At 34.8% G+C, this 15,891-nt stretch overlaps 1 protein-coding gene across 4 annotated transcripts in view; it reads right to left on the bottom strand.

Moving 5' to 3' along the window:
* Positions 1–15,891, bottom strand: part of LOC136269574 (tripartite motif-containing protein 2-like) — a 106,917-nt gene that overhangs the window by 75,548 nt on the left and 15,478 nt on the right. For 3 of the 4 annotated variants that reach the window (XM_066082919.1, XM_066082920.1, XM_066082918.1), the window contains one exon: positions 6,137–8,184. The exons of the other annotated variant lie outside the window; for it this stretch is intronic. In XM_066082919.1, the coding sequence (XP_065938991.1) occupies positions 6,524–8,161 (1,638 nt within the window). In that variant the 5' untranslated portion in view covers positions 8,162–8,184 and the 3' untranslated portion in view covers positions 6,137–6,523. Of the gene's footprint in view, positions 1–6,136; positions 8,185–15,891 lie in introns of those variants that run through there. 4 annotated transcript variants of the gene reach the window in all.

The following is a 15,891-nucleotide window of genomic DNA, read 5'->3' as shown; positions in this document are numbered from 1 at the left end:
TGTATGGAGCGCTGTGTATTTTACAGGAGGAAGGGGGTGGGTTGGATAGTGACAAAGAACGCAGTGGATGAAAAAATTCAAAGTAATCTGACTATCTAACAAACTATTGAGTGTTGCCTAATATAGAGATAACGATTATAATTTAGTTTCTTTGATGTAAGGACAACACATTCAAGCTATAGGAACAGGAACGTAGCATCAGCAGGGGAGGGGGAAGCCAAACCCCCAACCCCCTTTTCTCGCAGCAAACTTTTTAATTTACACATGAAAAAGTAAATTGACATGAAATTGCCCCCCCCCCTCGCTTTTTTGGGAGCATGTAAAAATTGAATTGAACGGGAGAAAATAAACAGTAAAAGTAATGATATATGAAGCTACGAATTCGGATTTTCATGATTTTGAGAAGTTCCCATTTTCAAAAATGATGCTACATGCATTTGCCTGAGGATTACCTCACATATTTTTTCAAGTTTAAAATGTCAGCAATGTGTGTCTGTTTGTGAGTGTATAAACTGTAATTAAAGTAACTATAGTTTTGTTATTTACAAAGTACAGAAAGTAAGGTGGTAACTTCTATTTAACAGAGAGAGAGAGAGAGAGAGAGAGAGAGATCCCCAATTAACAGCAAGGTTTATGTTGTATCCCTTTCCTTCTCCAGTTTGGGATACCCCTAACACATACTGGAAGGCTTTATCACACCTGCTGTCATATTTAAACGGCCGTGTATACATGAGAGCTACTGTTGGCGTATGTATACTAACAACAATACACACAGGAGATGTCATAATTATTGTGAAGGGATTCTTATCATACCTTTAATTAATGAATATTTGGGATGCAATTAATCACAAGGTGTAATTATGAATAAAAACACTTGTAAAATTTAAGGCATCTAATCTATTCTTCGCCTATTACATTTATTGCAAGTTCAATTTTCAAATTTTCTTTGGCTGTATTTATCATCTAGTTTGTACATTAGTTAGGAATTTTTCATTCATTTCCACTTATAAATTGGACTAGTAATGTTAATATAAGTGTTAAGATTTGAATTGTTAATTATAGAATATATTCCAAGTTCAGGTACGTAGGATCGTTTTTAAAACTGTGAATACATGTAGCAAGTAATTTGAATCACACATATTTCTCCTTTATAGTATTAATTTAAGTTAATGGCTATTTTTTTTTTAACGAAATACAGTGAAATGTATTTCAATTTCTGTTTTAATATCATTTTACATGAAAGTAATTTGGAAAGTTTCTGGTCAAAACAGCTAGTGGATTTAAGGCTATCTGATCACTAAGAGGTATACACACATTTCTGTACAATGTACGGTTTTCGTTAAGAGGGCTTGATGGCTGTCGCCATTTTTAGGCTGTATTGATCTCTTTTAACCCCCTTCCCCGCAGTAACGCACTTCTACGCATATACCGTTGCCCCACAATCACGCATTTTGACGCATATACCTTTTCCCCGCAATCACGCACTTTTCGTTGTTGAATGTTACGGCTCCAATAACTCCTAATGTATTGTTTTATGTATCAAAATATATTGATGGCAAGCACGTAGCATCGGGGGGGGGGGGGGGCTGTGTGAACGCAGCCAAATGAAAAACAACTTGTTCAAACGCCGTGGATGCGCAGTGAGAGCGCGATAGAGACACAGTGAGATCCCAAAGGACTCCGTGAGGTGTCCGTGCAAGCGCAATTGACTTATCACTGCGTCTACACTGCGATTAGCTGCGTTCCTTGAGCGCGCCGACGGAGCTCTCGTGGCGCTGTTGGGGATCTTACGGCGCAGTCACGGCGACCTCACTACGCTTCTACGGCGTGTTTATTAGAACGCAGAGCCACGGCGCGTACTTTGTGCATGTTCAATGTGCGCCGCTGTAGGAGACTCTACTGCGTTTACCTTGGCGTTTTACATTATTTAAGGGCGCAGCGGGATCGCCGTGAGGACGCAGCTTCGGTGTGACAGGGGTTAAATCCATTTTAACATTTTTTATTGATGAAGAAATAAAAGCATTGGACATCCACACTCAAACACGCATGCACGCGCGCGCACATCATCTTACAGATGGTACGCATATCCAGAAATTCTTATTTGTTTTATGGTATGTATACTGTTTTTGTAGGAACGCATATCATAGGAGTTTTCATGGAGGAAATAACAATTAATATGCGGGTTTAGTTTATTTTATAAGTCGCTACACGTGTAGACTAAGTAGCCCTTCAAACACGTATGTTATACCTGCTGAAATAAGACCTGAATAAATAACTAGAGCAGTGTAATCTTCCGAACCTGCAGAGCTTGTCGCATTTTATGATATGCGTACCATATGGTACGCATATCGGCTTAAAGCTTAGTACCACTGACTTTTTTTTTCTTCTGGATTTTTAGTAGTCATGAATATGATAATCGTAAAGTAAAACTGTTTAAAACATATTTCCGTTTTGCCATGATGCCCATTTTTGAGTGCACATGTATAATTTGTTGGTCAAGGAAACTAATTCCGTTTTGTCATGATGGCCATTGAACTGAACTTTATTTATTTTTCAACGACTGATAAACAAGTTCTACAACTTACATTAATATCTTTCGTTGGCACAGATGTTAGCGCGAGGGGGTCAATTGTGTAGGAGGAAGCCGGAGTACCCGTGGAGAACCAAAGTGTCCATCCGGGCAACCGCCAAACCATATCACATACCATAGGCGTCGGAACCGGGGGGCTAGACTTTTTATGCTAAGTTAGAGCTTACCATTAGGCACATAGCAGAATAGAGGGTTCAGCCCCCCCCCCCCACTTTTTTTCGCCGGAAACATTATTGTTCCGTAATGTACGTTTGAAAGATTGAGAAGTTGGAGTCAAAGTCATAGTAGCCCCCCCCCCCCTCCCCCACGGATTAAGAATTTTGTTATTTTTGGGAAAAAAATTATGGTAGGTAAGATTTTTTTTTATTGGAACAATGGGTATAACCCCCCCCCCCCTTAAGGATTAGAATTTTAATGATTTTGGGAATTAGGTTTTTTTCTCTCAATATTTCTTAGGATCAGTCTAGCCCCCCCCCCCCCCCCCCACTTTTAATTTGCTTCCGACGCCAGTGCATACAACCACCGTCGATCTCGGGGATCGAACTCGGGTCGCAGCTAGCGGTGATACATGTAAGCGAGTGATGGCCATTTTTTGACTGAACATGTATATTTTGTAGGTCCATAAAATAGTTCCCTTTTGTCATGATGCCCATTTTTTGATTTATTTTTTTTGCACATGCATATTTTGTAGATCCAATAGACTAAATAATTTCATGAAATCCAAAGCTCATTTGTCATCTTTAAGATCTACGCAAGTGATCTCAAATGATCTCAAGATCATTCAGGAAATTGTTCAATATTTTTGTCTGATATTGAATTTCACTTTTTTCCAGATGCCTCAATGGAGTATTTCAGAAATGAAAAATGCAAATAATAATAATAATAATAATAATAATAATAATAATAATAATGATAATGCTAAATAATTTCAACTCAATGTAGCGTACAAATCAGTCTTGTTGGATTGTTTTAATTTTTGTGATAGATGAGTTTAGTATAAATAACGTAGATGTCAATATATGCATTACTGGTCAAAGAGAGATAACTCCAATATATCAGACATTTTTCTTCATGAGAGAGAAAGAGTATAGGTATCACACCGGTAATTGTTTTCACTATATAACACTATAGAGGGGAACAAATTCTTAAAAATCAGTTTGTATTTTTCATGACAAAATATTCGGAGGAAATGTTATTTGTTACCTATCTCATCAGCTAACACCATAAAAAGGGCAAGCGATACTGCATTTTCTCAAAATATCTAGCTCCAAACAGGTCTACCCTCAAAACCACGTGTTTTCCATTTGTATGTAAACAGACTGCACACTCCACAGGAAGCTGCTGCATGAGCCCTGAAAGAAGTAGTCCCTGTGAAAAAAAATCACCTAACAAAATACATGAAATATCCTACTCAGTGGTTCAAAAAATTTTAAAACTGAGTAAAGGAAAATGTAAAAATGCAGTCAAGGAAAAAAATAATTCTGAAGTATATATGGAACTACAATTTTGTGCTGACTGAATAAAATACTTGTTTACTTCTTCTGTGAAAATCCATACAAATATTAAAAAGAACATATCTTTCACAGTATGACCCCCCCATAACTCATGAGTTTATTGCTTATTACAACATATGTATTAAATGATGTCCGAATGTCTTCAAATAATAATGTCATTGTTAAGCCGCACCATTGCAACATCAACACTAAGAAGATGGGCGAAGGTGGGTAATTTTAAGCCCATAAAAGTAAATATATAGGACAATTAATTGTAAATAAAAGGCATATATAGCAACGCACGGGAACGGGGAGCTCACATGTTTGCAAATCACAGTATGGCTATACAAAATTGTCCCTCCACTTTTCTGTAACTGTAAAAAATGTATTGAAATTATTCATCAAAAAGCGTGATATAAATTACTGTAATAAAGTTTTCAGTAGTAAATAACAACCCCCTTCCCTGCAACAACACCCCCGAATATAAATTTCGATTTTTTTTATTTTTGCACTTCAAGATTTTTAGGGGTATGGCTGCCCTCTTCAACCTCGAATTCAAAGCAATGCTCTGTGCAAATTATAACATTTTCACCATATTTACGTCGTCAACTTTGTATTTTTTAAATTTATTTTCAATTCACGGCTCATTATCCAAACAAAATACCGGGAAACGACGTGGGCACAATTACAGCTTAATATGAAACCAATAAATCATAATCGATAGATTGTGAACTACTTGTTTAATTTGTTCTAGCTAAATATCTGTAAGAGTTAAATGAACATGTTTGTGTCTTTACTTCTGAGTGTCTATCTTTAAAACAGTGAGCTTTTAGCAATGGCGACTACTAGACCTACTCCTTAAGATTTCGATGATTTATTTTAAAACTAATCATAACTGTTATATACCTTTATAATGAACTACTACTAGTAATTAAAATAATACTGTGTTTAACATCTTGATTGTAGAAAAACACAATCTTTCCTGAATGAAAGGCACTGTCATGACTGTCTTATTTCAAAACATGCTTATTTTTTTTAGTAATTTTCAAAGCAAGAAATAAGTGGCTTATTTTGAAAACCGGCGTACTATCAAATCCGGCTAATTCTCAAGGTTTTAAGGTATTGATAATATATGCGCGGATCTAGAAGGGGAGGGGGTGAGAAGAGTCCAGCCCCCCCCCCCCCCCCGCAAAATTTAAATTTCTTTATATCTACAAAATAAAATTGCCAAAAATATGCCTCAGACCCCCCCCCCCCCAACTCATGAACGTCGGACCCCCCCCCCCCCACCCCGGGGGAAAACATTCTAGATCCGCGCATGTAATAACTAGTATATCCATATCAACGTCTTCAAATAGTGCCACATTTCAGAAACTCAAAACCGAGTATTTCATGCTTTTATAATTGAAATAAGGCAATGTAATTCAACAAATGGCTGACGCAATGAATTTTTTTGTTACAATATAACATTCAACCAAACGTTTCAGGAAAATAAACAAGAGCCCATGGGTCTTGACGGTCACCTGAGTACATGTACTATAGCCCTTGGCTGAACCTTTCAGGTAGTCTATTGTTTTTTTTTTATTTTCATGTTTGCAAACGTCGATTCATAAAAAGGGGAAAGGGGTTACAGTTTTAACAATTTTTACCAGATCACGCAAACATTCAGACATTTTCCTCCATCCGTTTGAATCAGAAAGTCCATTTCAACTTTACCGTAATATTCAAAATGATGTGGTTAAAAACTAATTAAAACCAAATAACAAAGTTGTTTACAAATCATTTATTAGACATGAAAACACATTATTTCAAGTACACAATGTATAACTGCAGGTTTTATTACTAGAGTGTAAGAAACAAAAGTTACTCAATCTTCAGTGACAGAAATCTTAACGGGACAAAGATTAAATAAACACCATTCTAATGTTCAACAAATGTGGCACCTTCAGTTTTTCTGCTTTGAGAAAAGAAAATGTATGATTTATATTTCTATTCTTATTAAAATTATTGAAAGTAACTCAACTTAATATAAACACGATAAAGGAGAGCTAAAAAAGATTTTTTTACAGATATTTAATTCAACCATTATGTCATTTTATCAACATTAAAATGTTTTGATTTCTTTGACAAATACCAAACAAGGTTTCTCTGATTGTATTCTTATAATGTACACATTTTGTTTAGACATTAAATGTATAAACATTTAATTCATTGACAATACAATCACTACACTAAAACAGTTTGTTATTGTGATGTATAAACATGATAAACAAAACAATGATATTGTTGACATGAACTAAATGGACGTATATTTTATATGCATGACTCTATTATATAATATAATTAATTATCTTTATGCTAATACATGTTATATATATACAGACAGTCAGTTTGTCAACATGTAATACATATAAACAATGTTACACTGCTGTGTAATGTTCTACACATATTGTATTTTCTTCACTGTACCTGTGTACTCAGCCACAAAGAGGTTGTCTCTGGTGTCCACACATAAACCCCATGGACCCTGTAAATGACGGGCGTCAATGTAGCGGAGGAACTGTCCGTCCTGATCCAGGATGTGGATACGGCAGTTGTTGTCTGCTGTCAGGATCCGACCCTGGCTGTCTGTTGTGATGCCGCGTGGATAGAATGATCCCTCGGTAGTAGAGGGACGACCAGTGTAGGTAAACCGGAGTTTCCCGGCCTGATTGACCACCACTACTGCACGGGCGCTACAGTCTGACACACAGATATCTAGGTTCCTGTTCTCACTGATGTATAGACCAGATGAATAGAGAGGTTGTCCTTTGTCGTCGTACTGAATACTTTGTTTCTCTGTGGAGCCAGAGTAACACACAACTTTTGTTTGTTTTCTATCATCACTGACCATGACAACCAGGAGGTCACCAGAGGAGGTACTACAGACACCGTTAGGTCTCCACCCCCGTAGTCTGATCACTGTCTGTATCTGTGTATTCTTCACTATGTTCACAGTTCTATCGTAATCAGTATAAACTAGATCCCCACTCCTTGTCACTGCTATGCCGTATGGAACTTTCCCTGACTTGGTTTGGACTGACTTCACTAGTTCCCCACGGAGGTTGTACAGCCTCATGATTTTGTCATCACCACGCGTCCACATCTCCTCATCACTCAGACAGGACACACTGTGTAATGGTACATACTCGGTGTTTATCTGTGTGATGATCCGTGGTACATCAATGAGCGGTCTGTCCGGGGGAGAGGACTCAGCACCGGGAGATTCCATGGTGTAGCCATGTTCTTCTGTTTTGATAGATGACACTGACAGAGAACCAAACTGTTGATAAAGCTGTTCTTTGTTGATCTTCTGAGGGGTAAAACTTGGTAAGGACACTGTGAGTTTAGGAGGCAATCTTCTGAATTCATCATTCCTGGATTTGTAGGCAGAGACACGGCTGACATCATTGGAGTCCAGTAATGTCTTTAGTTCAGTAATGGTCTGTGTGATTTCAGAAATGCTGTGTTTAATTTCATCTTCCTGTTTGTCTAAGACAGCCAGGTGTTTGGTGTCCGTTTCCTCCACGTTAGATTTCATGTTTCTGATAATGGTGTTTATTTCTCTGTGCAAGTCTTCTCCATGTTTGTCGATTTCTGTTGTTAATTTCTGGGAGTTTTCATTCAGAGCAGATTTCTGGACTGGGATAATGAATGCAATCTCTTGGTATTTGGGATAAACGGATTTCTCTAGTTCGTGTAAATCTTTTTGAATGATTTCTTTCTTGTTGTCAATGTTTTTAGATATTTCAATAAACTTGTGACTGTAGTGTTCTTTAGAGGAAGCACATGTTGCACAAATAGGAATGTCACATTGCTCACAGTAAAGTTCACATAGTTTTGTGGAATGTTTTGGGCATTTAGGAGTAGATCCTCTCTTTTCAAATGGCAGCACTTTGTGTTCTTTGGATAGATCAGAGAGATGGTCCCCCACACAGGCTTTACACAGATGTATGTGACAAATGTCACAGTACATAGGGGGGCCCGGGGTCTCACAGAGACGACACCGTAACACATCCTGGGCCCAGCGCTTGTCCATGGTCAGATACTTTTACTCATGTTCTGAAAAAATAAAAAAATGATATATCATTTTATTCCAGTTTTTGTTCATTTGACTATTTCATATAAAACTTTGGTTATTTTTGATGAAAAAAATTGCTCTTGTTGCAAACAGGACACTTTAGAGCTTAAAAGACAGGAAGCCATTTAAATTCTTTTAAACAAAAATTACTCATAGATATAACTTGTTTTAAAGAGTGTGACTGACTATTTTGGACATTACATCCTAAACAGGCTATGAAGACCCATTTGGATGATTGGTCCCAACCTAATAAACCAGGTCCGTAGGACATGTAGGACAATATCATTTAATATACAAACGTCGGCAAGCACTGCGAGCTCTAACTCCAAACCAAAAAACAAAATGCTCCCTTTGACCTAATGAATTTTCTGTTATCAGAATTGAACCCACAATTCTCAGTAAATTGCAAATGGCTTCCCATGTTCTCTTGAGATCCAGGGACAAAAATCTTTTGCAAATAAATTGAGGATAAAAAGGCAGTAATCAAATCTAAAAGGGCCACAATCATACTTTCTCAGCTATTTTTGTAACCAAGGGGAGCATGATCTGAATGAAAGAGAGAGGGAGAAATTTTAATGTGAGGCTACAATTACTTAAATTACATTGATACGTGCATCGCTTTTGACAAATTATAGATCTCACACTGGACAGTCAATCGCTTTTTACTTACTTTACATATGAATCATATCAAGGACCAACCTAGAGGGCGAAATAGTCGTTTTTTGATCTGTAACTTCGTCGGAATTTACTCCAAAAGAGAAGTTGAAGTCGCCTTGTATTATGAGTACAAAATCTTGTAAATTAACCCCAAAGGCAAAGAAATGATAATTAACCAATTTTAAACATATTTTCACAGCCTAAGTTAACTTTTGTTATGATTAATTACTCGAAACTGTTTAATCTTTAGGGGTTATAAATACGGGTGATGCAACAACCTACTGTGCAACTGATGTTTATTTCTTATAATGTTGATAATACAATTAGTTGTTAACTTGTAATTAGTTAATAACTCTGCCAGATTAATGTTTTAATAATCATGAAACCATTTGTTTACAGTTATTTAAAAAAAAAAAAAGATCCTCTCCTTAACGGTTGTACTTGTGTCAAAGGGTTTGACTAATACAGTACTGTCAACGCTGATCATGTATTTTCCGTGCACCCCCCGCGGTCTCGGGTAAAACCGCGTATCCCTTCGGTAGAGTTGTCCAGCAAATTAACACTGCCATGGTCTTGACGATAAATTACAGATAAATAAAAGTATTTGTCTGAAAATTTATCCCCCCTGACTAAAAAATAACCAACACCTACACGACACTAGGTACCGGTACATGCAGATATTATTTTACATTAATGGAATTATCTAGAATAACATACACTATATAGTTCTAAAATGTTACATTTTTTGAGTATATCTAAAATTATTTATCATTGCTTCTTCATTTGGATACTTGACGATGTATTTTTACCATCCATTCAAATTGACATAGCCTATTCAAAAATTGATAAGTATGCTTTGCAGCCGGATTATAATTTTCAAATTTTTTTTATTATAATTGTTCAGTCTTATTAAATGTGAAGAAGTATTGAATCTTCTCTATTTTATCTATTTAAACGTACTGCATACCGGGTAAATTAAATTGATGAAATGCTTTTGTTAATAAATAACTATAATCTGTCCCAAGTTGTTGCTTCCATCACTTTTTGATGATTTTTAATAAAAATACACACACCTGTGAAAGAAATATAGTTGAAATCAATAAAATGGAATATATCCAAGATATCATCATTGAACTATCATTATTTTTCACCCATAAAAGTTCACAGGAACGAAAACAAATTTCTTATAGAGATAAATAAAGGGAAATGTTTACATCTTTTCTCCATTTGGAAGTACTTGGGAAACCTCGGGTAATTTTTTAAAGTTATCATGGCTTAAAAATGGCTGATTCAATGCAAAATCCCCGTAGACGTCCTATTTTGGGATGTGTATTCAAACCTAAAGCGGGAGAGGAGGGCATTTAATTAGAAATATGAAGCAAAAATTGGTGGAAGCAAAAACTCGGGACAGAGAATAGTGTTGTTCTCTTATTCTAACCCTATATGCTTGTTATATCACTGCTGACTTTAATTCGATTATTTACGGTAAGCTGTTTTTTTCTTTACAAGAAATAGAATGATGTAGTTAATTTACATCACAAATGGGAAATAGTACATGTTATTAAATGCACACATCTGAACGTAAACTGCAAATAACTGGCTCCAGGATCATGAAACTGTCTTAAATTTAAGTTAGAATTTTGTCTTAAATCTCAGATTCAAACTTACCCGTAGTTAAAGATTACTTACTTAAGTTGATCACAAAATGATCTAAGAAAAAACTTAGCTAAGATTTGTCTTAGCTTAAACATCATAGTAACTCGCGCGATTTTTTGACCGAACTTGTTAAAAGTGGCACTCTTCTTTGTTTGAAGATTCCTATCGGCTGCATCGTGAACATTATTATATAAATGTATCACAAAGTTAAAAAATTATATTTAAAAGATGCTTCACACAAATATTAGCGTATTTTCTTACTGGATAACATGTCAGTCATTATACAGACGTGTTTACACACTTTCACTTTAACAAAGGGAAATAACTTCAATAGCAAGTCAACAAAGGGGGAAAACCTCAACTATAAATAGAAAACCCGAGGACAAGGGAGCCGCCCTCTTTGCTGATCATTTCTTATTAAAAATCCAACCAGTGTCGCCATTTTGAACTTACTTGGTAACTATCTATAAACATAAGTCTGCCTAATAGCAGTCTTAAGATTTAAGACAACATTTCAGACTTAACCGTAAGTCATTTTTTTGTGATCCACTTTAAGAACAATCTTAAAATTTAAGTGCAAATTTATTGACTTAAGTCTGACTTAAGATTTAAGACAGTTTCATGATCCCAGAGCCTGGAATTTTTCTGAGTCCAAGGGGTATAACTCTGTCGAAAATTGTTCGATCTTACCCAATATCAAACTTGACCTAGATATTATCATGATATAAATCTGTATACAAAATTTCATTTCAATATGTTCATCCTCTGAGAAGAAAATGAGGGAAACTGCAAATAACTGGAATTTTTCTAAGTGCAAGGGCCATAACTCTGTCGAAAATTGCTCAATCGTACCCAATATCGAACTTGACCTAGATATTATCATGATAAACCTGTAAACCAAATTTCATTTCAATATGTTCATCCTCTGCGAAGAAAATGAGCGGAAATTGTAAATAACTAGAATTTTTCTATGTCAAAGGGCCATAACTCTATTGAAAATTGCTCGATCGTACCCTATTTTGAACTTGACCTAGATATTATCATGATAAACCTGTAAACCAAATTTCATTCCAATATGTTCATCCTCTGCGAAGAAAATGAGCGGAAATTGTAAATAACTGGAATTTTTCTACGTCCAAGGGCCATAACTCTATTGAAAATAGCTCGATCGTACCCAATATCGAACTTGACCTATATATTATCCTGATAAACCTGTATACCAAATTTAATTCCAATATGTTCATCCTCTGCAAAGAAAATGAATTGAAACTGTTGGTGGACCGACCGACCGACAGACAGCAGCAAAGCAATATGCCCTCCCTTCTTCGAAGGGATGCATTAGAATTCATGAAATTTTGACACAGTAAAACAGATCATATAACCAAATGATTCTATTAGTTTAATCACAGAAAGGTCAAGTCAAGGTTACTACCTTTTTCCAGACTTATTAATTTGCAGCAATTCTGAATTGAAAAACATGATATTTTCCTACGCCAATATTCTGCCCAAAAGTAAAGTCCTTCATAGATTCTAAATATTGATTACTATTTCTATGCCAAGTTGTATGATAGTAAACAAGATCTCCAGGGGCCAAATCGCTCAACTGAGCAACAATAGCCTTAACTGATCAAATTAGCATTACAGTATCAAAATTAGCTGCAATAATGTAGCCCTCTCCCGATTTTTTTTTTTGGGGGGGGGAGGGCTACAACTCCATAGGATCTCCGTAATGGTGCAAGTGCGAGAGTCATTCACTCCCACAACGATTTCGTCTCAAATCGTACATAAATGACAATAACATTTGCATTTCTTACCTAAACTCAAACATTGTAGATGTCTATGGCATAAATTAATCCAAAAATATCAAGTATAGTCCTTATATCGGTTATTTTTCGTGTATGTTAAGGCCTAACAAAAAAATATGTTTGTTTACGGTTTCCCGACCGACCCTATATTAAATCGCCGACCCTAATTGTTTTTATCCATCGTTAGAAATCCGGAAGTCACACGTGGGTACGTTTAACTTTTATATTCATCTTAATCGGTCAAGCGTTTGAAATCGAAATCGAAAGTGAAAAAAAAAACAAGGTGATTATATCTATGTCCACATGTTCTCTGCAGTTTGAAGAATGCGCACACATAAAGCAAATGCAGTTAATAACGGCATTGCCAAATAACATGACATTTACCCAGGTGTTCGATCTATAACATGGGGGAAATGAAAAGGTTCCCGATTTTGAAGTACGAGGCAAACAACATGGAGGCAGGATAGTTTTGACCACAGGAGTCGGCAATTTTATCAATTTCTTGAAAATAAATGAGAAACTGGCAAAATCCTACCAGTGAGCGTAGCGAGCGAAGCGACAGGATGGCAACGAGTTTTCTAGATTTTCTTTATTTCGCTATCCAACCGATATTAAACACCAGACATCCGTGGTGTTATCTTTCAATTTCTTGAATTTATTTCCCTAAAATTATCCTCAAAAATCATTTTAAATCCATTTTTGCACATCTTTATCATGGCCATGTTTGATGCTTGTGATGTGCAATATCATGTTGTTTTTTTTTTAAATAGTGGGTGTCTGTTTTGTATAAAAACTTAGCATATCGAGCCATTTTCAAGGAACATTCTGCATAAAAATATATAGTCTGTTGCTCTACTGATACTATTACTAGGTCAGGCGCAAATCGAAAATTAATCCCCAGGGGAGTTCTCTACTTAGCATGTTAATTGTTGCAACAGCAGACATAAACTATTTTTTTTGTATTGTCTTATTTATTTCTAGAACACATTTTATCCACCAATTAATGAAGATAAAGTTTAAGATCAATAAACCTCTAGATTTTATATTTGATAACAAGTACCTAGATTCTATAAAATAGACTATAAATACGAGGCACGATTTTTACTACGAAACTGAAAGGGTCAAATAAAACCACGTGGTCTAAAATTTAAATGACAATAACATTCACAGGGGTGCATGCATGTGGCAAACAAAAGTAAGCATGACACAATGGCAAAACAGTTTAGTATTATCAGTTTACGAGGGTTGTTCGGAAATTATTGAGACATTTTCTCTTATTCTTTTAGGAAAAGAAATAAACCTTTGAAATTTCACCAAAATGTAAATCATAATAGAGTTTATCAATGTAAAACTTTTCTTTTCCATGGCATGAATAGATCATTTTTGGTAAGTGGATCAACGTGCCTGCGTCCAGTGACCCAGCGCAACCGCAAACTTTTCGCAACGTCATTTTAACGCTTCTCATTGCTCCTGTGTTTAAACACCTTACAAATGACCGGAAATAAGAATTATTTTTTATTTCTCATATTTTGTTTTGATTTCAAGATGTCATCATTTACATTTTCTCTCATTCTTGATTTTTATTTTGAGTTCTGTTTACCCTAAAATCAAATTACTGTGAATGTCTCCTGCTTGTTTTTATTTTAGAACTGTTAACAACAGTTAGTGTGTAAACAGTACTGGATATTTAGTCTATTTGTCTTAATTCTAGTTAAACAATCAGTGAAAAAATATGATAAACTGAAGCTCTGTATCCCTGGTTATCGTATAATTTTGGTTTAAGGAATTGCGTGGCCTTAAAGGTCTTCTTCTGAGATTTCCACAAGTTTGATGTATATTCGCTGTGCCGTCTTGAGGTCATAATTCAATGTAATGTCGTTGTCATATTTTCTATTGCTTGGTAAATATGTTTGTACCATATCCGTATTTCACCTCGAAAATTAGTGAAACGTAATCAAAAGTTAGTCGCAAAATATAGCAAAACATATTTAACATGAACATATTTAATTTGATTTCTTTTAACATTAACTGTAATTCTACTGACACTTTGAAATTTTTTTAGTTTTTTAGTCTCCGAGATTATGCCTGCGCCAGGTACCCCGTTTTTCTACCGTCATAAACAAAATATTTAATTAACTTTCAATATTTATACTTTGTTTAATTATTTGTTTGGGATTCCTCAATGTTTATGCCAATTTTCGTAAAAATTTGTCACTTAGAAAGTGATATATTCGAGTTGTCTCAATAATTTCATGTATGTGACATTTCTGAAGTTGTGTAAAAAAAAAAAAAATAAAATAAAATAAAAAAAAAATCCTACCTATCGACCCTATTTTTTTTCAGCATGTAACTGTAAACAAACATATTTTTTTGTTTGGCCTAACAACGAAAGTTGAATTTGTCCGCCATGTTTACTGACCTTGACCGGTTTTATTTTGGGACAGCCAATGAGAATTCAGGAGCGGATCTTGAACTGAATATAGGAATTCCCCTATTCTAAACATAATTAACGCGGTAAATATGAATTTTCAATTATATACCGTTTCCTTTAATGATGTCTTAGTGATATAACGAGGTAAGATCGATTATTTACACTGACATTCACGTTATCAAGCCCATCAAAACCCATAAAATCACGCGAGAACTGTCATGGCTGCTGAAAAAGACGACTGGTAAACATGCTTCTGTGTTTTATCTGGTTTTGATTTATATATGGTTAATTTGTTCAACCTCAATTAAAAAATCATTTCATCTAAAGGAAGTCAAATAAAAAATGGATCTTTTCAGATCGAAGTCAGCCGCATTAAAAAATCTATTTTGCACCCTTACGGAGATCCTGTGGAATTGTAGCCCTCTCCAGTAAACATCAGATATAAAACATAGGTAATCATAGATTACTAAGCTCACCGAGACGGAGCATCACCCTTATGAGACATCACCTTCATAAGACCACCTTTATCATTTTATATGAAAATCATACTTTATGATCTTGGATATTCATGGATTCTGTTTTGACAAAATATCGTATATCATCTGATAAATTTTTTTTATGATAATCATATGTTCATATGTTAATCAATACAATGATATAAAATTAAATATTGCATCATGTCATATTTATAATATATATCATATAATACAATAAAATACCGTAATAAACAATAATGATATGAACGTATGATATGACATTGTATTGTGTTATACCTTATTGTATTTGATCACATAATACAATATCATAAAATATAATACAATATAGTAATATATTACAATATCATATTACATAATACATCATAACACTGAAACATGATATTATATTGTATTAATAATATAGTATGATATTGTATTGAATGACACTGAAACATATTTGATACATTATATGATATTATATCATATAATACAATATAATTTGATTCCAACACTGTATCTTATCAAATGATACAATATTATGTGATAAAGTAAAATATTATAAAATACATTATTATATTATACATATTGTATCATATGACACAATAATATATATTACAATATCATATAATACAATTTCATGTGATATGAAAATATATCATATAA

This window comes from Magallana gigas, chromosome 4 (assembly GCF_963853765.1).
Source record: "Magallana gigas chromosome 4, xbMagGiga1.1, whole genome shotgun sequence".
Classification (NCBI taxonomy): domain Eukaryota; kingdom Metazoa; phylum Mollusca; class Bivalvia; order Ostreida; family Ostreidae; genus Magallana; species Magallana gigas.
The sequence above is the reverse complement of the archived record's forward strand: the minus strand, read 5'-3'. Positions and strand labels throughout refer to the sequence as shown.